This window comes from Leishmania mexicana, chromosome 10 (assembly GCF_000234665.1).
Source record: "Leishmania mexicana MHOM/GT/2001/U1103 complete genome, chromosome 10".
Lineage (NCBI taxonomy): Eukaryota > Euglenozoa > Kinetoplastea > Trypanosomatida > Trypanosomatidae > Leishmania > Leishmania mexicana.
In genome coordinates, this window is record NC_018314.1 from 208,272 (window position 1) to 232,784 (window position 24,513).

The 24,513-nt window shown below is 62.7% G+C and overlaps 2 protein-coding genes across 2 annotated transcripts; both read left to right on the forward strand.

Moving 5' to 3' along the window:
* Positions 1–592: 592 nt before the first annotated feature.
* Positions 593–20,809, forward strand: LMXM_10_0500 (conserved hypothetical protein; the record flags this gene model as incomplete). The annotated part of the gene is made up of 1 exon (XM_003872839.1): positions 593–20,809. The coding sequence occupies one exon, from the start codon at positions 593–595 to the stop codon at positions 20,807–20,809; it is 20,217 nt and encodes a 6,738-aa protein (XP_003872888.1).
* Positions 20,810–22,672: 1,863 nt separating this feature from the next.
* LMXM_10_0510 (glycerol-3-phosphate dehydrogenase [NAD+],glycosomal/mitochondrial) lies at positions 22,673–23,776 on the forward strand (the record flags this gene model as incomplete). The annotated part of the gene is made up of 1 exon (XM_003872840.1): positions 22,673–23,776. One exon carries the CDS (start codon positions 22,673–22,675, stop codon positions 23,774–23,776), a length of 1,104 nt encoding a protein of 367 aa, XP_003872889.1.
* Positions 23,777–24,513: the final 737 nt, after the last annotated feature.

A 24,513-nucleotide genomic window follows, 5' to 3' on the forward strand; every position in this document is an offset into this window, starting at 1 on the left:
CCTGCATGTCAGCGGCATAGGGCAGGCGAGGGAGGGCAGACATCCACGCAAGACCCCGCAACGCCGGCTCTCACCCCTCCCCTCCCACCTCGATCATCATCGTCATCTTCCTCTCTCTTGTCATTGCCTGCCTGTGCGGGTCTGAGCGGCTGCCGCGTGTGTCGTCCAGGAGACGACGCGATAGAAGGGACGGGAAGGAACGGACGTCCGGTGTGGATGTGGGACACGCGAAAGACGTAACAAAATTCGCCCAAGGAAATACAAAGACGGAATAAAAAGGGTCCGCACCACCGCACGCACGAGCATCCGTCCGTCACCCCTGTGCGTGTGTGCGTGCGAGAGAAACCTCCAGCACGTCAAAGTGGTGGCGGCAACACCAACGGGAACCTAAGCCCCGCCACGATTCTCCCGAGCATCGCAGAACTGTGGCGAGCAAGATACCCATTGCAGGACAGGGGGCGGGGCTACAACTATAATGGCGCTGGCATTCGATGGCCATCGTGCCGGATGGCGACGAAACGGTCGATTGCTGTCGCTGCTCCTAGCGTGTCTATGCGCTGCACTTGCGGTAGTGACACCGGCGTGCGCAGCCATGACTTTCTCCATGGCCAACGTGCAGCAGCCATCGTTATACCAAACCGTTCAGATCACCTTGGAGTCGAACCCCTTAGCGCAGGAGCCGAGCATCACCACCAGCGACCTCGTTTTCTTTGTTCCATCGACCGACATCAAGCAATGCGTGTACAGCAGCACCCCGACAGCGAGCACTCCCGGCTACCACGCCGTCACGGCCACCAGCACCGGCGGCTTTACTGGCCAGCTCATCCTCGCTGTGACTTCGACGGAGTTCGCCACGGGGACGACGTACTACCCGTGCTACCTCTCGAAGTCAGAAAAGTCAGCGACGATTGTGCGGCGTGGCTTTGTGTCGCCAGGTTCGGACGACACACTGGCGGTGTTGCCCCCCATCTACACGAGCTTTCGCATGAGCCCCACGAGTGCCAACGGTGGCGAAGGGCCTGTGAGTCTTTCCATTGTGCAGGCAGAGCACAGCGATCGCCCGATCAACCAGGGCCTGTCGGGGGGCTACACTATCCTGCTCGTGCCATGCGGGAACATCTCCGTGAGCGGCAGCACTGTGCAAAGCAAGTGCGACGATCTGAACGCGCTGGTGACGCCGTGCGCCACGGTAGGTGCGGCCAGCGCAACCCCGGCCGGCGTCGTCGCCCTCTCCGGCCTGCAAGGCCAGTCCACCGGGACGGTGTCCGGCAACTTCACGGTGCCCTACAAACCTAACACGATCGGCTACTACATGTGCGTCCCGTACTGCTCTAGTGCCTCTCCCGGCTGCGGCAAGTCAACGACGGCCATGTCCTTCACCGTCGTGGCATCCGCTTCAGCTAGCAGCAGCTACATACTCTCCTTCGGCAGCGCTAATCCAGGCGTGTACAAGCGGACGCCGGAGCTGCCGCAGGCGCGTGAGAACGGTCTCGTGTACTTCACTGGCGCCGGTCTGAGTGCAAGAGACGCCGTCAAAGTTATTCGCGCCCAAGACACCTGCATCTCCAGCACGGCAGCGCTGCTCACCAACCTCGAGGTCGGGGCGCTGCAGCTGACGCCGGCATCCGACGGCATGACCACGGCGCAGGCTCTGTTTGTAGCGCCGGACCTCGTGAAGACGCAGGTGGTGGGACGCGTCTGCTACCAGCGCGCCGCCAGCGGGCTGTGGTCCACCGCCTACCTCTCCGCCTCGAAGGCGGAGGCCGACTTCACCATTGACACTCTGCAGCCGACCGGGTTCGAAATCGCGAGCTCGTCCACAGAGCCCGCCGTTGGCGAGACTCTGACGCTGAGCTTTCAAGGAAATGGCCTCAACGGCTCCATAGACAAGGCGTACCTCTCCTCCAGCAGCGACAGCGACCCGTGCAACCGAGACGGAAGTGGAAGCTCATCGAGCAGCAGCAGCAGCAGTGGCTCAGAGACGTACAAGGGTAACATGTATTTTACATGCAAGATGAGCGGAAGCAGCACCACGACCTCAACGTGCACTGTCATGGTCGACCCCGAGAACACGAATTTGGCCATGACTCTGAGTGTCTGTTACCTGAAGGGCGGTAGCAGAGGGCAGACGAACTTCGCGCAGGTCAATGGCACTGTGGCGCTCCAGGCACGAAACCCGACGTTTGCCGTGACTCCATACCCCATGTTTGCCGGCCAATCAGTGAAGTTGGCCTTCACGGGCGTGGGCCTGAATGCGGATGACGAGGTGCGGCTGATCGCGCCGAGCGGGACGTGCGATAACAGCAGCTCCATCTTGACCACCGCCACCATCCACTCCGTCGAGGAGACCATCCCGAATGTGGTGTACCAGTACACCCTTGTCGGCACCGCCGAGACGTGCATCATGGTCTGTTACCGTCATTTGGGGTCAGACATGTGGGTCGTGGCGCGCGGCGCCGGCGGAAGGCCCGCCGTGTCGTCGGGCTGCGCAGCGTCGAACATTTACGTGTCAGCCTTTCCGGTGCGGTACCGCATCACGAACCTCGGCACGGGCGGCAGCGACGGGCCCACTGCCGGTACTCGCCTCAGTGTTGGCGAGACCGGGACAGTCCGCTTCACCATCACAAGCGCCCAGAGGTTCTCCCTCACCACCACGCCGACAGCCATCAAGGTGGTGCAGGCGGCAGATAAATGCGTGACCGCGCCCTGCGGCACGGAGAATGTTGCCGCGTGCGCCAGAACGCAGCGCACCGCCGATTACACCGGCTCCATCACGAAAACAAACAGCGCTGCGTTCACCGCCCCCATTCAGGCGAATGGGGCAGATGTGAACTACATTGTGTGCGTGGAAACCTCTAGCAGCTCGGGGACGTACGTGCCGGTCCTTCCCACCTCAGAGGCGTCGGCGACCAGCACCGCCTTTGGCTTCATCACGACGAAACAGAACCCAACGCTCGTGTCGCAAACCCCGAACACGTGGCGAGTGGCGATGAATACGCTTTACACAACCTTCAGCGGCTCAAGCCTGAACGCGAAGACGAACGTCGTGTACGCGGTTGCAGCCAGCGCGCTACTGGCCCTCTACACGCCAAGCGAAGGCACCGTAGTGGCAGTGTGCCCACCAGTGCCGCAGACGCCGGAGACTGTGCTTGTGTCCGCCATGGTCACCAGCAACAGCAGCCGTGACTTAACGATGGCGACGTACACCCGCGCAGACCGCCTGTACGACGGTCAATACGTGTACCTATGCTACGCATGGTCGGCTGGCAGCAGTGACTCGCACATCACGATGGCGGGCAGGGTGCGCGTCGAAGCAGCGAACCCGTCCTCCTCCGCGTGGCAGCAGCCCACAGAAGTGAACCACCTGCGCGCCGGCCAGCCGATTCAGCTCAGCTTCACCAGCAACCACACAAGCCTGTCCGCCACGAAGGACGCAGTCTACTTCTACAGCTATGTCAAGTCATCGAGCCCGAACCCGAACTGCTACTGTGACCCGACGGCGTGTGCGACCGGGAAGCGCGTCGCCTACACCTCCAATATCACCCTCACCGCGGCGACGACGAGCACAAAGGACGACACCACAATCTACACCGCTCCCCTCGGCTTCAGCAACTATGACTACGCCGCCATCTACATCATCTGCTACGCCGCCTATGGGCAGGCCGCCGACACCTACATGGGCCGTGTAACGGTGGACCTGGCAAACCCGACTTACTACACCGTCTCCAGTGTGGCCGCACCTTCGAACCGCGTCGGCGCGCCGATCACCATTACGGCGCTTCGCCGCTGCCTGACAGCGGCGTGTTCGCTGACGCTGCAGGACTCACTGCGCTTGATTCCGAGCAACATGCACTGCTCTGAGCTCTCGTCCGACAGCTCCAGCGATAGCTCGTCAGCTGCGGAGGAGGCGTCTGTGCAGGCCATCCGTGACCCAGTCCTGAGCCCTGGTGCGGTCTCACTTGCGCGCACCTTTGTCGTTGACGACGAGGGAACGTACCGCGTATGCTACCGCCTCGCGGGCGGGACCACCTACAGCGACGTCGTCTTCTCGACCAGTTACACGCGCTCTGTGCTGACGGCTGAGACGGCGAATCCGCAGCAAGCCACGCCGGTGCCAAGCGTCCCCTCCGCCGGGCAGTTCGTCGTCATGAATCTCAAGTGCACGGTGACGTCACTCTGCAGCACGTGTACGATGCTGCGGCTGGTGCCGGGGGTGCGCGCGAGCTGCTGGGAAAAGGTGTCAGGAACTTACAGCAGTGACTCGTGCCTGACGACCACCTCCGTGCAGTACCCGGACGTGTACTTAGGGGAGGGCAGCTACACGGTCTGCTACGGTAGCAGCTACACCACGTCGCGTCGCATTCCGGGCACACTCACGGTCACCTCCGCGAACCCGTCGAGCTACGCCCCGACAGAGTCAAGCGGGTACGCCGTGTACACGAATCAAGCCACAGACTACACGCTGGGCATCACCGGCACGGAGCTCATCACCGCCGACACCGCATTTCTTCTGCCGGACGTGGGGTACAGCTGCCACGACCTCCGCACCGGTGAGGTGCAGAACCAGGGAAAGCTCGCAAGTTGGCTCCAGCCGAGTGTGAAGCCGTACCCGCTGCAGCTGACCACGACCGGGGTGTCGTGGGTGGTGTCGAATCAAAGTAAGCGCTTCGGCGGCGGCTTGCTTCACGACAAAGACCTGTGCCCGGGGAACGGGGCGCCATGCTTGCTGAAGTTATGCTACATGCGCTCCGGTACTTCCTGGGCGCCCGTCACTCTGCTGGCCTCCTCCTCCTCGTCATCTTCGTCGTCAACGCCGCCGGGGATCGAGCTGTTTGCCTCGAACCCGTCCTCGGTGGAGCTTGATCGCTACCCGCTGGTGGTCGGCATGTATGTGATGGCGACGGTGCAGGGTGCTGGTCTTTTGAGCACGGACGTGGTCACCATCAACGCAGGCGACTGCAGCGGCGGCGCCGTGGCCGTCGCTGTGGTGGGTGCCGTATACGTGAGCGCCTCGGGGAAGCAGTGGTATGGCGTGCTGCACGTGAGGAGTGTCGCAAGCAGGTACGCCGTGTGCTACTGGCGCTCCGGGTCAGCGACCGAGGTGGCGACCATCACCTTCGCCGGTGCGACGGATGTGTCGGCGATACTGATACTCCGCACCCCGCTTTACTACGTTCTCAGTCCGTCCAACTTTACGTCGATGCATACACGGCTGACTATGTACGAGGAGCTCATCGTCGGCGCCAGCTTCATGGATCAGGGTACCTCAGCGACAGCACTGAGCTATGTGCAGCTCATCACGGCCGACACGAGCGTCTCCGAGTGCAACTACGAGGCCTTTCAGTCGGTGGCGAGCGGCGTCACGCCGTTCCCGGTTACTTTGGCGCTCTCACCTGTGCCAGGCAGCGGCGCCTCCGGCTCCCTCCCCCTGTACCAGGGTCGTCTCGCCGTCGAGACGGGGGCGTATGCACTGTGCATGAACACAACGATTGGGTTGTTCCGCGTCGTTAAGGCTCCGCCCAGCGCCGAGTATACCGCGGCGGGCAGCAGCGAGGTCTTGGTTTACGACGCCGTGCCCATCACGTACACCGCGGTCCCCAAAAGCGTGATGTTGGGGCAGGTTGTGACGCTGACGTTCTCCAGTATGTCTGCGAGCAGCAGCGACGGCGACGTAGATGCGGCCCCGGCCAAGCTGGAGGCAGGGGACTCGGTGCAGATTATCAACGGCACGTTGTACGAGTGCGGGTTTCCGAACGCGACGGTGCTGGCGGCGGGCGTGGTGTCAGCGAGTGGAAGCAGCATCGGGTCGACCACGGTCTCTCTCGCCCTCCCCATCACCTACGAGCTAGACGCCTTGGAAGTGTCGGCCGGGGGGAAGAACTACACAGTTTGCTACCGGAAGCAGCAGAGCACCTTCGCCACATCCCCGCGCATCGGCAGCACCGTCGACCGAAACTTCTACATCATGGAGGAGGTGCCGACCAAGTGGACAACACAGCCTCAGCAGGCCCAGGGGAACGCACCACTCAGCATCACCTTCTACGGAGACCTTGCCGAAGACGACTTCCTGACCGCGGCCGATGTGGCGTTTCTCGTGTCAGTGCCCGATGGCGCTAAACCGGACTTCGCCCTGTGTCATCTGACGGCAGATAGCAGCAGCAGCAGCAGTGCGAGTGCGAGCCGCATCGTTATCTCTCAAGGCACCATGATAAAGCTGGACAACGTCAACACGCAGTGGTCCATTCCGGCCAACGCGCTTCTGGAAGGCACCTACGTCGTCTGCTACACAGCCAAGAATAACGGGCAGCCGGTGTACGTCAGCTCGCCAGCGACGCTTCACGTGTACCCGACGCAGTCACCGAGTGGCGCCTACCTTGCCCGCAGTGCCACATCTATCGTGAAGGACCTCGCCGCGTTACAGGGTGAACGTGTGTTTCTACTTTTCAACACGACCGTGGCGCTGGATGTGGTGCTCGACAACGGCCAGAACTCGAGTTCGAGCTCGGCCTCGTCCCTCGAGAACTACGACGCGGTTCGTATCACGGAGGACAGCGCCTGCAGTGCGCCGCTCGGTGCCGGCGTGATTGACCTGATTCCTACGGATTTCGGTTACGCGCCCCCCGGTATCGTGGATGAGGCCACCGGTCTTACGGTGCCGTACCTGAACCTGCGCATCCGCGCCGAAGTGGGCAACTACTACGTCTGCATGCGCCGCCGCAATCGTGAGAGCTGGCAGGCATACTACGAGTTTGAGGTGGTGGGCGGGCTGTATGTCTCTCCGGCCGTGCTGAGGATATCGGCTGCCGCTGTGTCGGCGCTTACGACGACGCCGACGACACCGCGGGTGTGGGTGCCGCACACGGAGGTGCAGGTAAACTACGACGCTGGCTTCACCATGGCGAACGTGACACAGCTCTTCTTTGTGGCCTACACGGGCACCGGCAGCGTGGCGGACAGCGACGAGATGAACGGCGACTCCTGCTACCGCCCCGCCTCTTCCTCGGAGGCGTTGTCGGCCTCCGTGACACTGGTAAACCGAACGCTGCAGGTTTACCTCTCAAACCCGATGTTCACGCAGCACAGCTTTGGCATGGCGGGCACGTACCTCCTGTGCTACCAGATCACGGGCCACAACATCGCCTCCGTCTACCCGACCGCCTTGACAGTGGCCAACCCAAGCCCGACCGCCTACACGGTGCCCAGCCTGGTTGCTATTCAGCACGCCTTCACCATGAGCATCGTGGCGATGGACTCCATCTTCGCCTCTGGCGCCAGCAACGTTGCGCAGATATATACCGCGACTGACGCGACTGTCATGCCGAACTGCACAGACGCGACTGCGCCGAGTGGTGGCACGACGCGCTTCACGAGCTTCACCCAGACGAGCCCGAGTAACGCCAGTGTGGAGCCGAAGCTCCTGGCGCCGGGCTACTACTTCCTGTGCTTCCTGACGGACGGCCAGAAGAAAGACTTCGTTGTTCCGAACGCTGCAGGTGGCTACGTCTTTTCCGTCGGGCTGGTAGGCGCGCAGAAGTACACGGTGACACCGTCGCCGGCCTACCTCGGTCAACTCCTGGATATCAAGATTACGGGTAGCCAGCTGAGCAGCAGCGACCACGTCAAGCTCTTGCGCGTCTCGCACGACGAACTGAGCAGCAGCGGCAGCACCACGAGCAGCGGAGGGAGCTACGCCGCCCTGTGCACGCCGAACTCCGAGAACGCCGACGTCAGCGAGTCGGCCGGGGCAGCGGGCAGCACCGTGCAGAGCTCGAGCGGCACTGTGGCGCACTATCACCCCCGTGTGAACAAGACCGGCACGTTCATCCTGTGCTATCAGAGCTCCTTGATGAGCGACGCATGGATCTGGGTGATGGACATCCATCAGTTCACCGTCGGCTTGGCGCACCCCACGCACTACAGCCTCTCTGTGGCAGTGCCGTACGAGACCCAGGTGCTCCTGCTCTACATCCACGACAGCGGCGACGACGGCAGCGGCACAGCAGGCCGATTGCAGGATACAGACCAACTGAAGCTGGTTGACCGTGGCTCAGGAGCTAGCGGTTTCGACTGCACGGCGGACGCCGCCACCAGCAGCGTCATTGGCCGAATCAACTACGTGAGTGCACAGAGCAACAGCAACGTGCACGTGTACCAGATCTGCGGCTCCACCATGGCGAGCGTGACGGTCTGCTACGCGCTTTCAGGGCCAACGGCAGCGTCACCGAGCTGGGCGGAGGTGCCGCTTAAGTCACCGCCGCCGACGTACATCTTCGAAGGACTGTCCATCGAAGCGGACCCGTTTGTGGGGCCGCTGCGCGGCTCAAGCAGCAGCGCCTCGGGGGCCGCCACCGACTGGGTGGCACCGCGTCCGTACGAGCCTTTTACGTTCCACTTCACAACGAAGGCAGCGGGGCTGGAGGCGCGGCGCGTGGCCTTCGCGCAATCACCGGTGACCGTGTGCGTCCTGGACGTGAGCTACGTGGCACCGCTGCTCTACCAGAAGGAGGCGGAGAAACCGAGCGAGTTCACCGTGTCGCTGCCGTACGCAGGCAACTACGCCGTGTACATTGGTCCTTACGCCGCCGTGACGGCGCCGAACATTACGCATGGCACACCGCTCGTGGTGGGGCAGTGCGATCCGTGCAACTTCACGCCGAGCTACGCACTTCTCGGCACGTCCGTGCCGCTGTCCTTTCCCAGCAGCGTTGGCGACTCCCTCGGCGACGCTGACGAGGTGCGACTCTTTCCGGTGTCCCAGGGCCTGACGGGGCGGCCGTGTGAGGCAACAACAGGGGCGTACGCCGGTGTCACATTCACGCCTGACTCGGCATTGAGCACGAGCAGCACGACCGTCTTCCAAATCACAACCGGCGCGGAGTCGGAAGCGAAGAAGTACCTGGGCGAGTACTACGTGTGCTACCGCAAGGTGAGCGCGTCCTCCGCCAGCGCTGGCAGCTCGACAGCCACGTTTGCAGTCGTGGCCAAGAACGACGGCACAGCCTCCATCTTCTCCGTCTACCCGGCCGACCTCCTCACCGCGGCAGTGTGCCCTGCTTCGCCGATGTACGCGCTCGAGACGGCTGTGTTCAATGTGACAGCGCGCAACACGGCGCTGTACCCGAGCGTGAGCTTCAGCTCCTCGGATGTGTTTGTCGTCGTGCCGTCTGATGTGCTGAGCAGCACCGTCGGCGGAGGCTGCGGCAACATCACGGACGTGGGCGCTCTCGTAACAGCCTCTGGCGGTCGTGCGCAGCTGGCGAAGCTGGACACGTACGGCAACGGATACTCGAACTGGCACCTCACCTTCGCAATGCAGACGACGACGATGTACTACAGCTGGTGCTTCAGGATGCAGTACGACACGCTCTTCCGCAACATCTCAAGCGCGCTGCAAACGGTGCTCATGGAAAACCCGTACAAGGTGACCACCACCCCGCCGGTCATCCTGCCGACCTCGAGCCCGGTGCTGATCGACATCAAGGGCTCTGAGATGGGGTCAACGGATCAGGTGTACATTGTTGCCGCCAATCAGTCGTGTTCGGAGACATGCAACCGCCCTCTAACGCCGATAGAGTGGCCCGACGTCGCGCACATAACCCAGAACGTGAACTCGACGACGACGTTGGTGACGTTTTCGAAGCCCATCAACGCCGTCGTCTCCCTAGGCGTGTGCTACCGCCGCACCGGTCGCTACCTAACGCGGTTGGCGAACATCACCGTCATGGAGCCGAACCCCACCTCCTACACGGTGAGTTTTGTGCCGCGCGTCGGGACGCGGCCGACAGTGGTGTTTACTGGCAAAGGTCTGACAGGCATGGACACGTTCATGATTGTGAAGCCCGGCGCCACCTGCCTTGAAGCCAACGCCGTCGCCACCGGCACGTTCATGTCAGTCAGCGACAAGGCAACGACGAGCCAGTTTCTTCTTGCGCTGGTTGGCAATGCGGTGCTGGCGCAGAGCTACACTGTGTGCTACGCAGTGTCGACCGTCGGCGCCTATGTAGAGGTGTCGCCTGTGCTGCAGGTGCTGGAGGGCGGTCCGTCGAGCGTCCTGTCAAGCAACACCCCGATGCGCGGCCGTGCGACTGTGCTGACAGTGGCGGACCCGCAGGTAGGGGACGAGATGTACATTGCGTGCGTTGGATGCAGCTGCTTTGACGAGGTGGAGGCTGCCGTGCCGTACGGCAGTGTGCGCGCGACGGCGCATGCCATGAATGGCAGCACCTCAAGCGCCTCCGACGCCGCCTTCATCTCGCTGCGCGTCGGCTTCGAAGATACAAAGAGCTACCCGGTTTGCTACCGCCGCAGTGACAGCGGGTACGCGCAGATTGGCGGCACCGCCTACTTCGTCACCCCGGTGCCGAACTCGCCGAGCGCGGTGGCGCGGCTTCCCGCCTTAGCGCAGTACCAAGGCCAGCGGCTGTACTACAACTTTTCAAACTACACCACCGCCGTGCCGCTCAGCAACGGCGACCTCGTCATGCTGGTGCAGGCAGCTCGCACCTGCTGGGACAACGTGGAGATAAATCCGCAGGGTGTGGTGGTGCTAACAAGCGAGCTGACAGACACCATCGAGTCCCTCAGCATTGGTAGTTGGGAGGCGCACGTACCCTCTCTGGGGCCCGGTGTGCCATCTAGCGCACCCACGCTGTTCCCGCTCTCCTACCTGCTATGTTACCGCCAGCTCGCGCAGCTGGAGTACGTGGGCGTGCCGCTTGCGATGCAGACGACGGTGATGAAGGCAGCCGACCCGGCTACCTTCGAGACGAAGCCGAAGGTCGTGGAGAAGGGCATGTTGGATGTGAACGTGAGGTTTAGCTACACCGACACAGGGGAGGAAGGCGACGAGGCGTACATGGTGCAGTTCACGAACTTCACGAACACGGTATGCGACGACGCCATGTCCACGCTTGTCTCAGCGCGCGGAAGAGCGCACCCAACGTACGTACTGAACATGTCTGGCGGTGCCGTTGTGGGTGATAATAATACGGCCGTGTGCTACACCCGCGCCGGCGCAACGGTGGCCGAGCTGCCACAGCTGCTTACAGTGGCGGAGAGCAATCCAAGTGGCTACCTGACGAACGTGACGACTGGGTCGGTGGCGCGCGGGCGGCAGTACATTGAATTTACCGTCGTCGGCTCCGGCCTGAGCGTTACAAGTGACGAAGTCGTCTTCACCGACGTGCCGTGCGCCATTGCGCCGCGTCCGTTCAAATCGAGCGGCCACCTCGCGCGCCTCGGCGACGCCGCCTCCAACGGCACGACGTACAGGGTTGTCGCTCAGTTCGTGTCGCTGATGAGCCTGATAGACGTCTACGTGTGCTACCAGCACAACGCCGTGTGGCGCGAGGTTGGCGCGGCGCTGACACTGAAGGCGCCGCAGCCCCTGAGGGTGTTGGTGATTTCTGCAGGTGGGACGCAGACAACGCCCCGCGCGGGGCAGCACCTGCACTTGCAGCTGATCGATGGCATGCCGACGGTGCCGATCGGTGCCGCGGTTCTAAGTGCGGAGACGACGGGGATAGGGACGTGGTGCCACAACTTCACGGCTTCGCACGTCCAAGAGCCGGCGCTGGATATATTCTCGGAAGCGATACTGGACGTGTCGGTGTGGCAGGTGTCCGGACACGCGCGGTTGTGCGTCCGCTATGACGACGGCACGCCGTGGACCGACGTGGCCACTAGCGTTAATGCCACCAGCATCTACATTAGCCCGGCAAACCCGTCCGTCATGGACGTTTTTCCGAGTCCGCCGCGAGTCGGGCAGAGCGTCACGCTGACGTTCCACCTGCTGGTGCCGTCGAGCGCAGGGGATATGGTGAAGATCACGGCGTCGACCTACGAGGCGTGCGAGATGGCCGCAAGTGTTAACGGCTTCTCCCCTGCCATGCCCGTCACAGTGAAGGACAACGAGTCGACGACGCTCACGCTCGTCGACTCGACAGATCCACTGCTGTATCGCAGCTTCAACGCTACTGGGACGTACCGAGTGTGCTACTACAGCGCGACAGAGCTGTCATGGGGAGTGGTGGGTGGCACGCTCGCCGCCGGCTCCGTCACGGCGGAGGAGCCGGTGCCGCAGTCGTGGGATGTCGCCTCTGGCCACACCGTCATTGGGTACGAGTTCACCCTAGGCTTCCACGACGAGCTCGGCATGCTAAAGCCAAGCTCTGGCAATGACCTTGTGTGGGCGGCACCGTCCAGTGTGAGCTGCGGCGCTAACCCGTACATGTGCAAAGGATGCATTATTTTCGAGTGGAATGCGTCGCTCTCGGACTCCTCCACGGCCGTGACGGTCGCCAACGCCTCGGTGCGTGTGGACCGCATGAACCTCTGCTACCGCCTCGCCGGGGCCACGGCAGCGCTGGTTCCTGGCTCGCTGAACATCACGACAGGCCCCATCCAGTGCGTGGAGGAGGACTCCTTCATCTCAGGCCAACAGCAGCTGATTACGTTCCGGCTGGAAGCTGGCACCTACGTCACGGACGACAGCTGGCGCCTCTCCTTTTACGCAACGACCGCGTTGCACTGCAACGATCGCTATCTCGAAAGCTTTGTCCCAGGGTCAGCGCGGCTGCAGGAGGTGACGAGCACGTCGGCGACGTACTTGGTCTTGTGGCCGGTCGGACTGGGTGTCACGACCGGAGAATACACAATCTGCTACACCCATAACAATCTGGTGGGTCCGGTGTGCACGTGCGGGCAGATTGAAGCAAACACCGGCGAGTGCTACATCACTGGCTTACCAGGGTCGCCGCAGAGCTTTACGCCGTCGCCGCATCCGACGTACGTGGGGCAGACAATCACGCTCAACTTCACGGTGAACGCTTCCATGACGGCCTACCCGCCAACTGCCATCAAGTTCGTCACGTACGTGGATGAGTTTACCATCTGCGACGGCGCCCCGGCCTTCATGCCGGTCGGGGCCACCCTCACGAAAATCAGCGCACTCCTGTACATGTATGTCTTCAAGCACAACTACGCCCTCGGCACCGCCACGCTGCTGGTGTGCGCGCTTACAGACTTGTCGACCTCGTACGGCCGCGTTGCCTCGGTGGTCGTGCCATCGTCGCCAACGACGAACAACACGCTGTGGATTCGGCCCTACCTTGGCCTCACCACGTTCCCGTCCGAGGCGGACTATGTGCGCTCGATGCAGACGTTGAACCTCACCTTCACAATGGCGAGCCGGCAAGAGGACGATGTGGTGAGCAAGCACGACCGCATCACCGTCGTCAGCGACCCGCACAACTGCATCGAGTCCTACATCAGCGCCCAGGACCCGTCTACGCTCATGCGCATGTTCTACCTTCCCGACACGGCCTTCCTGACGCTGCCGGCGACGGTGCTGAGCGTGAACGTGTCGCTGTTCCTCACCCGGTCCCTCGCAACCTTCGCTGCCAGCCCGGCCGGTCAAGGCACACACTACTTCTGTTACAAGTTGGAAGCCGGTACGTGGGCGCCGATTCTACCGAAGCTGACCATACAAGAAGCGCTCATCGGTAGTTGCTCCATCACAGGCGCGCTGAGTCCTTCCAACGGCGACAACGGCGGGTCGAGTGGCTCGACGACAAACAATGGGGGCTCGCTGCGTGCCATGTACTACGCCCCGACCCAAATCCTCGGCACGGCCCTGTTCGAGCATCTGGCGTCGCCGTCAGCGGATGCGGTGCGCGTCGTGCCGCAAAACGAGTGGTGCACAAACGATGCGGCAGCTGTCTTCACCATTGCCGTGGCCTCGGGGTCGTCCTCCAGCTTGAGCAGCGTCGAGGCAGTGTTTTTCGCACCACTGCCGGGCGCCTACAAAGTGTGCTACCGCTTCGGCACCAGCACGAACTGGAGTCCGGCGTGCACCGATCTAGCTGTGACGGACCCCAGCCCGACCGGGGCGACGGCGGGGTGCTGGAATGTGGGGCAGACGATGAGCATGACGGCGGCGCACGTGATCCGGGGCTACGCCTTTACGGCGTCAGATCACGTGCGGTTGGTGCCAGGCGCGTCGCCGTGTCGCCACTCGAGCGGCTCGCTAACGGCCTCCTCGGAGACGGTGACGGTTGGTGACGCGGTGCAGCCGGCAGACGGCATTCCGCTCTCTGGTGTGGTGGCGGGGCAGACAATCTACATGATGCCGCCCGCCTTCTTCCGCACTGATACGAGAGACGTACGGCTGTGCTACACCGACGCTGCGGGCAACCAGTTTGCGGTGCCCTTGAGCTTCGTTGGTGACCCGGGCAAGTCGCTCTTTCCTCTCCAGGCCCGCCAGCCAACCAGCACAATCTTTCCCCAGCGTTACATTCAGGTTGGGCAGCGCTTGTTCATGAACTTCACCTCCGCCAGCTCCTCCGTGACGCCTCCGCTGCACCCGTACGCCGCGCTACCGAAGCCCTACACGCCGGGCCCCGCCTTCAATGGCACCTTTGACGGTGCGACGCTGCTGGCAGTGTCGAGCAGCACCGCCTACATTGATGGCCGGTGCGCTGCTGCGCTGCGTGCCGGCACCCTCGCCACCACCTCGCTCCTAGGTGTCTACGGCTCGGCGGCGCAGAGCGGAGACATCTACGTCCCGTACACCATCGGCAACTACGACCCGACAGTGGCACAGCACTACATTGTATGCTACCATCTCGCAACGTGCGGCGTGGTCGACAGCGGCGATCCGTTCCGGGTGTACAACATGAACCCGTCCAGCGTCTCCACTGACGTCTCGACGCCACGGCGGGGGCAGTTGCTCAAGGTGCTGTTTACGCGAGACACGGCACCCTCCGCGGTCGCGCTGATGCCTGGCAGCGATCGCGGCATCAAGCAGGCCGATCTTGCCTCCTGCTGGACCCTCGCCGACATTTCTGGACAAGTGGTGCACGGCACCTCAGACCTGACGTACTTCACGACTATCTTCTACGCTGAGGCCCCAGAGCTAGCCACGACGACGACAACCACACGTAGCTGCTACAAGCTGAGCGAGGGTAGCTGGTCTGAAGTGCCGAACGGCGTGGAAGACGTACTTGCTGCCAACCCAAAGAACTTCGCGACCAACCCAGCCTCGGCGCGGGTGGACCAGGTGAACTACATCGAGTTCCACGGCACGGGCTTAGGCAGCAACGACCGGGTGAAACTCATCACGCGCTCGCTAAACTGCAGCGAGGACTCGTTGCCGCCGTCGTCGCTCGCAGCCTACAAGGCGACCGCGCCACACAGCGCCACTGCCGGCACGTCTGAGGGGTGGCAGGTGATGGAGGTGAGCAGTGACGGGTCGACGGCGATGCTGAACTTCACGTCCAACTCGACCGGCACATTGAGCGTGTGCTACCGGCTTGAGGCGGATACAGTGTGGACGCTGGTGTACGGCGACCTCATCATCTACGAGCGCAACCCGCCCGTCGTCACGCGCACGCCGGTCACCACCCTCGAGGGCGAACTCTTCACGCTGAACTTCACGGCGTCTACCGAAGGCATCTCGGGCCTTTCCCCTGACGATCGCGTCGTGCTGTATTACGGCTCAGCGGTCAACTGTGTCGCCCCGACAACGGATGAGACGGCGCCGTCGGCCACCGCCTCCCCGTCGCACACGGATACGCTGCCGCAGTCGATCACGTACCAACTGGACATGGGCACGCGCGGCAGCTACACCCTCTGCTACATGGTGTCCGCCTCGAAGGTGCCAGGTGGGTACGTGGTGGTTTGGGGCTACGATGTCGTTGTAGTCTCGCCAAACCCGCAGAGCATGACGCTGTACCCGGTCCGTGCGCCGAGCGTGCACCGGCCAAACGAACTGCTGACGCACGTGTTTGCTGGATGGGCGCTTGTGGCGACGGCGGAAAAGATGGATTCGGTGAAGCTAATCGAGGCGAGTGCGAGCGGTAGTACCACCGACGCGATGTGCCGGAAGAACTCGGCGGCAGCGGCGATCACGTACTACTCCCTCTACGCGAACGGCACGCACGCAGAGCAGGTGTGGCGAGCGTCGCCCGCCGGCATGAATATTCCGTACTCAGTGTGCTACAAGCTGTACGGTGGGCAGTATCACGTCATTGGAGACGCGCTTAAAATCACTGGGACGGCGAGCCCGAGCGGGGCCACGTCGGCGAAACTCAACGGCAACAGCACAACGCTCTCGTCTGGCGAGTCCATGTCGTGGAAGCTGGTCGGCGCAGACGCGCAGTCCTGCACCGACAATGGAGCCCTGCTCTTCTTCAGCACCAACGACTGCTACGACGCGCCCTACTACGTGAATGTGTCGGCGATGCTGTCGTCGAGCGCGTTGATCGAGATCACCTTCCCAGCTGGGGTGGTGGTCGTGTCGAAGTGTGACGGTACGACACAGCTGCGCGTGCCGTGGACGTACCCGTTTGACGACGGCTCGGCGAGCACCGCGGCATCGTCGCCGACGGCTCCCCTTTCCCTGTGCTACTGGAGCGCTGGCAACGACGCCGTCTCGGTGCTGTCGAGCGACGCCATCACCCTCAGTCAAGGCGTGCCCCCGCCGCTCAACGTGTCGCTGTCCGTGACGGCCCAGGAAGTATTCAGCTTCGACCTTACCGTGTCGCCAGCGACAACAGACTGGGTCGTACTGGTGGCGGACCCCTCAAACTGCGTCGGCGTCAGCGCCCCTCCCGACGCTGCGGACTTCACGGACCTGACCTATAGTAAGATCACCGGCGTGGCCACCGTCACAACAGCCGTTCCTAGCGCGGGGATGTACTACGTGTGCTACTCACACCAGGCTGGGATGTGTACTGCAAGCACGGGGCGTGAGTGTGCGCGTGTGGTGGCGCAGGTGGAAGCAACGGCTGCCAGTCCACAAAGCTGGAGCGGCCAGCCGACGCCGGTGTACGTGTCGAGCCTGTTGGCCATCACGCTAGCCTTTGCCAGTAACGGTGATGCGTCAGCGCAAGGGACGACGGCGTCGGCGTGGCTGGCGGGCATGGCAGCTGAGGAGCTGCCGCACACCATGCGGGACGTGTGGGTGGCGTGCGCTCACTCGCAGACGATGAAGTCGCTTCGGTACGGCTTGACGTACAGCAGCGCGAGTGGCACGTGGAACACCGATCACGTTCTTGTGCGAGCTGGACCGTACGCCCTGTGCTACACCGCGCGGAGTACCGCAGAGGCGGCCCTGCATCTTTTCGGTCCAGCCAGCAACGCTGGCCCAGTCGTGCTGGCGAGCGCCGTGACCGACGTCAATCTTCCACCCTCAATCACATTAACGAACGTAAACACGGTGGTGCTCACGGGCGGTGGCTTGTCAACGACGGACGTGGTGATGGCAGTGGCACTCCCCCCCTCGAGCGGGTCAGGATCGGCGTCAGCCGCGACGGAGGTGCCGAGCGACATCTGCACGAACGAAGTCTACAAGCCTCGCGTGAACTCGGCGAACCCGAGCCCGGCGACGAACACGGGCATGACATCGATGCTGCGAGAACTGGTCTTTAAGACGACGGGTGACTACGTGCTGTGCTACACCGCAACCTACGGCCTCACGACGAGCGACAGCGACGCTAGCAGCGACAGCGAGTCTGTGACGGGGACCCCCGTTCTGATCACCCCGAAACCCTTCACGGTGTCGCCAAACGTGATCAGCATGACCGTCACGAGTTTAGTCCTCGAGGTGGGTGTTGAGCTGGACATTGTCTTTACCGGCAGCGGGCTGACGGTGTCCGACATGGCTGCACTGGTGCACGTGGGAAGCATCGAGGGCTCGCCGACGGTGCCGACCGTGTGCCTCGGCAGTAGTGTCATCTATGAAAGCATGGTGTCCGTCGACGCAGACGGTGCTAACGCCAACTACAAAACGACGCCGGTGAAACAGGGGGTTCACATGGTGTGCTTCCGCAAGTCCTTGTCGAGCACCCCCATCCTCATCCCAACCCGACTGTGCATTGGCGTTCGGACAGCCGTAGAAGCTGTCTTCACGGTGCAGCCAGGAGGATGTACAGCCCTGCTGGTGTGCACAGTGCAGCCCACAATCACGCTGCTCAACGCTTCGGGTTCGGCCACGTCGGCGCCGCACAGCTCTGTGAGTATGATGCTGTATCTCAGCGACGGCACCACTCCCGCGCCAGCCGGTCAACTGTCTGGTGGCACCGTCTACTCGCACGTGGACTTCATCAACTTCGTGTTCTGGGCGCTGCGCGTGTCGACCGCAGGGAGCTACGTCATGAAGGCGACTGTGACGCTTCCAGGCGGTGACACGCTGGTGGCGACGTCGAGCGCGCTCAAGGTGGCCGGGGGCGGCCAGCCGGTCGTAGACGTGGCGGCGGTTTCGTGCCTTCCCATCGGCATCCTTGACCGCACGGTCGGGTCTACAACGGACACGGTTGACTGCCTAATCACAACCTTGACGAGCGATGCGCCGAACAACTTCACGGTGTTGGTGAACGCCGGCAAGGTCAGTATGGTGACGCGGAACGGCACCACGAGCAGCGGGCTCTCGACGTACAACTTTACCGTCACCGCACCGGCACCGTCATCGTCGGCGACGGGACTCGTGAACTACATGTTGATTTTAGTCACACCCATACCGCCATACGAGACCTTGCCGGTGCAGAACTCCCCCGTGACGGTGCGGCTGGCAACGTCGCCGAGTGCGCTGACGACGATTGGCTGCAGCGCCGGTACAACGCAGCTTCCACTGTCGAACATGGTGCGCGTCGGTGGGACGCTGATGTGCCACGTGCAGGGCATTGCGATGATTCAAGGTCAAGCACGCGAGATAGTGGCGCGGCCGGAGGATGTCAAAGTGAGCAACTATTACAACGGTGACGTGAGCGCAAGCGCGGCGGTGAGCCTTGGCGACTACCCGTTGGACGTCAACGGCCGCTACAACTTCACGGTGACGCCAACGACTGGCCTGAACGTCTCCGTCGCCGGCACCGTCTTTGCCAGGGATGACGCCGGCAGCTCGAGTAGCGGCGCCACGTCCACCTGGGCGACGATGGCCAATAGCCCACAGACGTTCACCCTCATAGGTGTGCCAACCGCCGCCGCATCAAGACTGATGTGCATATCAACTCGGACAGGGTCGATGACGTGGTACACGCCGACTGAGCCGTTGCAGTGCACGGCCACTCTGGCGAACGCGCAAGGACCAGTGAACGGCCTGCAGAGCGAGTACAGTGTGCTTCTACCAGATGGAGGCAGCGTGTCGAGCTTTGATGAGTCGGCGTGGGGCGTGAGTCTTGTCTGGAAGCTTGCTGCACCGCCGCCGCCGTCGTCGTCGTTGTTAGTGAGCTCGATGAAGTCGGTACGGCAGCAGCAACAGCAGCAGCAGGCGTATGCGGCGCGTGCTGTGATAGACACCCTCGCTGCTGCCGTGCGACGGGGCTTTAGTGTGCAGGTTCTCTACACACCATCCGCCACGGCCATCGCCACGTATGCGGGGGACTTGGTGTATGTAGCGAGTGTTGTGAACACGGTACCAAGGCTGAAGCAGGGGGCGACGGTGAGTGTTACCTTCGCGGGCATCGGGCTTGTGGCGACGCACCGCTACACCCTCGGGGCCGTCTCCAACTGCCCCAAGGTGCTGTCTGAGGCGAGGGCGACGGAGGGCAGCGCGGCGGGCCAGCTCGTCCTCACCTTCGAGGTGCCGAGCTCCGTCTTTATCATCTGCTTCTCCCCTCCAGACGCGCGCACAGCGCTACAGCCGCTGTTGACGACGCAGTGGACGCCGGAGTCAGGCGGCTCCTCAAGCAGTCAGTGGACGAGGGACGATTTGGTGTTGCTGATCGTTGGCGTCGTCGTCTTGTTCATTCTTGTGGTGCTGTTGGTGATTCTACTGTGGTGCATCTTCTGCGGCCGCGAGGAGGACCGTGAGGACAACATCGTGAGTGAGGAACACCTCATCATGCACCACGCGCCGGCGAGAATGGCCACCATCACACACAAGGCCGGTGGTAGCGGACAGAACGTGTACATGCCGCCGCGCGCGAACAACCGGTATGTTCTCCGCACTCCCAAGGAGTCGCTGCCCGCAGCATTGCCGTCGCCAGCGCCGCTGCCCATTGTGACCTCCTCCACGCCGCCGCCGGCGTCGCCATCTTCGCCCTCGGTCGCGCCGCAGCAGCAGCAGTACCCACAACAGCATCCGAGCAGTAACACGCAGATCCGCATCAACATACACGACAGCGACGGTGCAGCGGATGCCTCGCCACGCGCGCCACGGTCGCAACCCACCACCCCTGCTGCGGCGACGTCGATGACCTACACCACCAGCAGTGACAGTGCTCCCTCACCGGCAACCATGCGGAAGCGCCACCACCATCGCTCTCGTCGCAGCAGCAGCAGCAGCAGCAACGTGAGAAGAGACCACCCGCCGCAGCAACAGCATCCGTCGAAATTCAAATACGCTGATCTCGACCGCGCCGCGTCGCGGCCGCCGCCGCCGCCACCTTTGGACTCGAGCTCCTTCACGGGAGCGAGTGCAGCAGAAATCCGGCAGTCTGTGCTGCCGCTGCCCCCACCGCCTCTGCCCTCCGCAAACTCTGGGTTGGTGGAGAGCCCTCGTCAGGCAGTCAGCACCCCGACAGCGGACAGTGTGCAGAAGAACTTGCCCCCATTGCCGCCGCCACCGCCGCCGACCGTTTCGCTGGCGTCGGCAATGGCCCCACAGGCGCCTTCATTCGGCCCCTACGACCACCTGCATCACACCACGTCAGGGATGACCGTCCCTGGCACCGTAGACCCGTCACCTACGGGCCTTGGTAGCTTGGGCCCCTGCCGCAGCGACAACGGTGCCACCGAGGTATTGGAGCCCATCATCGTGACAGGGCACACGTCTAAGCCGATGGTGCGTTCCGCATCGTCGCCGCGGTAGCCGTGAGGAAGAGGCCAATCCAGCCACTGATTCTCCCACGTTGGCGTGCCTGCATGGCGTCGAGAGCCCCTCTGTGTGCTGGCTTGCGTGTCGGCGCCAAGCACCCGTTGTTCGTTGGTGCTCGCTCTCTCTCTCACACACCCACACACGTACACGCATAGACGCACATCCTACGTGTCGGCCGCACCTCCTCCACAGCGGAGGTTCGCATAGAGCTTATAGAAAACTGTGAGGCTGGGGAGCCTTCGTGGCTCGCTGTCCCACAAGTGAGGCGCGTAGAGAGGGGAGGTGGTGATGCGTGCTTGTACGTCTGCCCCATACCACTCCTGGTGTCGTAGGATCCGTTGCCACAGCTGCTCACGTCGTCGGTGTCGTCTAGGCAGGGCGGAGAAGCAGGGGGAGGGATGTGTACACACGGCACACCAGTGTGCACACCCGCCTCCTTGCTTGGTCGGTGCGCAGCGGCAGGGGGGTGATCCCTCCTCTTCTCGCACGGGGACTCATCCACCTCCCCGGTGACGATGATGGTGGTGGTGGTCGTGGTGCGGTTTTCATTCGATGTATCGATGCGCGTCCTCGCCTCCGCCTCTCCGTCTTGGAGAGATGGTATATGTGTGCATGTGTATGTATTCTTTTAGGGGCGGTGGCCCCTCTGCCTCTGCGTGTTTGCCGTTTGGTTCACGAAGTGCCGCAAAGCACAACGGTAGGGGCGCTGCGGCGAGGGAAGGACTGGCGGAGGAGCACGCAGGGCGAGCCCCGGCTTCTCGACGGTGCCACCGTGTGGCTTCTCGTTTTATTCGTTACGGTGTGTTGCGTGTTGCCTTTTCCATGGACGAATCCTGTGTGGCGCGCTGATGTTATCTTTCACAATACGGTTTGCGGTGGTGGATGGGGAAGTGGTTCGACCCCCACCCCCGCCCGCCCGCCCCCCCCCCCACGCAGACGACACGACACCCCCTCTCCATCCTCCCCCGGCCCTTTTGTTAACCTTTACTTCCTCTGTTGCCTTCGTGCATGTGTGTGGTCTCTCTCCCTCCCTGACACTGTATCTCTAAGGGGGGAGGGGTGTCCGCCCATCTCCGTCCGCTGGATGCTGCATGCCATCTCTCCTCCCACTTTGGTGGTGGTGGTGTACGTCTATTCCTTCCCCACCACCACCACTGCGTGCGCGTGTGCGTTGACCGGCGCCGCACGCTCCCGCCTCAAAGATGTTACCTAAAATAATCGACGCGAAGGAAGCAAGCAACCACCACCACCACCACCCCCTCCTCACACACACACACGCACTCCACTCGAGTGAGTGTCATTCGCCATCAGCCAAAGACGGCCGGCGACGGGGTGGGTGCCGCGTCCCTGACCACACGCCGCCCGATACGCCTTGCCCCGCGCCTTGCTTAACGAAGCGCTTCCCCCCTCCCCCCCTATCGGGCCACCCGGCGCGTGCGTGCCACCTCTTCCGTGGACACCGGCGTTGACGTTGCGGCACTATCTGCGTCTGAGCCCTTAGCAGGCACGCACACACCTCTCTTGCCCCCTCCCTCTTGCTGCCCTTCGTCATTTCACTCACGGCAACGCACACGCGCAAATATTTTTTTCGGTTCTGCATCCTTGTCTGACACACCCCTTCCCTTGAGTCCCATTCTTTAGCTTCTCTCTCCCTATCCCCTCCCCCACCCCCTCCTCAGGACGACGACGACGACGGACCAAGCAGAGAGTCCAACCCCTTCCTAGGCGCCTCTGCGGAATCATCGCCGCGCGATCCTAATTAGTCCTGGCACCGCCCATACACACGCACACACACAGTCGTGCAGTGCCTCACTACCAACCCAACCCGAGCCTGAACCCAGTCAGCGCTGCCGGAAAATGATCCCCGCGAAGGGACACATCGCCGGCCATGAGCTGCTGCACCTGAACAAGGCCGCCATCTTCGGCTCCGGCGCCTTTGGCACGGCGCTGGCGATGGTGCTCTCTAAAAAGTGCCGCGAGGTGTGTGTGTGGCACATAACGGAGGAGGAGGCGCGGCTCGTGAATGAAAAGCGCGAGAACGATCTCTACCTCCCGGGAGTGCAGCTTGCGTCGAACATCACCTTCACCTCGGATGTGGAAGAGGCGTACAAGGGTGCCGAGATCATCCTCTTCGTCATCCCGACCCAGTTCCTGCGCGGCTTCTTCCAGAAAAGCGGCGGCAACCTGATCGCCTATGCGAAGGAGAAGCAGGTGCCGGTGCTTGTGTGCACGAAGGGTATTGAGCGCTCGACACTGAAGTTCCCGACGCAGATTGTTGGCGAGTTCTTCCCGAGCAACCTGCTCTCTGTGCTCGCGGGTCCCAGCTTCGCCATCGAGGTGGCCACCGGCGTCTTCACGTGCGTCAGCATCGCCTCCTCCGACATCAATGTGGCTCGCCGCCTGCAGCGCATCATGACGACGGGCGACCGCTCCTTCGTCTGCTGGGCCACCACCGACACCGTCGGCTGTGAGGTGGCCAGCGCCGTGAAGAACGTGCTGGCCATCGGCTCTGGCGTGGCGAATGGCCTTGGCATGGGCTTCAACGCGCGTGCCGCCCTCATCACGCGCGGCCTGCTCGAGATTCGAGATCTGACGGCCGCACTGGGCGGCGATGGCAGCGCCATCTTCGGCCTCGCCGGGCTCGGCGACCTCCAGCTGACGTGCTCGTCGGAGCTGTCGCGTAACTTCACGGTGGGCAAGAAGCTCGGCAAGGGCTTGTCCATCGAGGAAATCCAGCGCACGAGCAAGGCCGTCGCGGAGGGCGTGGCGACGGCCGAGCCGCTGATGCGCTTGGCGCATCAGCTGAAGGTGACGATGCCGCTGTGCCAGCAAATCTACGAGATTGTGTACAAGAAGAAGAACCCGCGCGCAGCCATCGTAGACCTCTTGTCGTGCGGCCTGCAGGACGAGGGTCTGCCGGCGCTCTTCAAGAAGTCGGCTGCCACCCCCTCCAAGCTGTGAGGCGGAAGGACGGCGCACGCACACACACACAGGCACACAGGCCACCGCATGTGCCCATCACACGTCAGCTCTGTTCCGCCAGTGCGTTTTCTTCACGTGTGTTTGCCCTCCTCGTCCACGTCGGCATCTTGAATTGCTACCGTAACCGGTGCCCAGGGCGGCCCTCCCTCCCCCTCCTGTGATTTCGGTGCGCATGCCGTTCACGAACAGCCTGCACGCGTGTGTTGTTTGCTCATGTTCGTTTTCCTTCATCCGTTTCCCCTCGCCACCTCCCCCCCCCCCACTCTGAGTTCCTTGGCCTGTCTGTTGCAGCGTGTATGTGCAAGGCACGCGTGTGCCTGCAAGTGCTGTGTGCCCATGTTCTTCCCTTTTCCGCGCGCATCCTCCGTCTTGTGACCACGTGCGGAGGAACAAAGGTCGACTGGGGCAAACCGGAGGGTTTCGAAAAGTATCCAGTGCACGCTGTGCGGCGCACACCCTCGACGGCTCCCCCTCCTCCACACACACACACACACTCGCACTCGCACGCCAACCACGAAGAGCGGGAGACCGGAGTTATGTTATCCATCGGTGTAGTGATGTCCCTCTCCCTTGCTTTCTTTCCTTTTCTTCTCTCTTGTGCGTGCAAGCCCCTTGACGACGACGAGAGGGGGGAGGCGCACATACACACACGCCGCAATGCGCGGCATCCCAGGGTCCAGTGGACCACGCTCTGTTTGGGCTGGAAGCCAAGCACC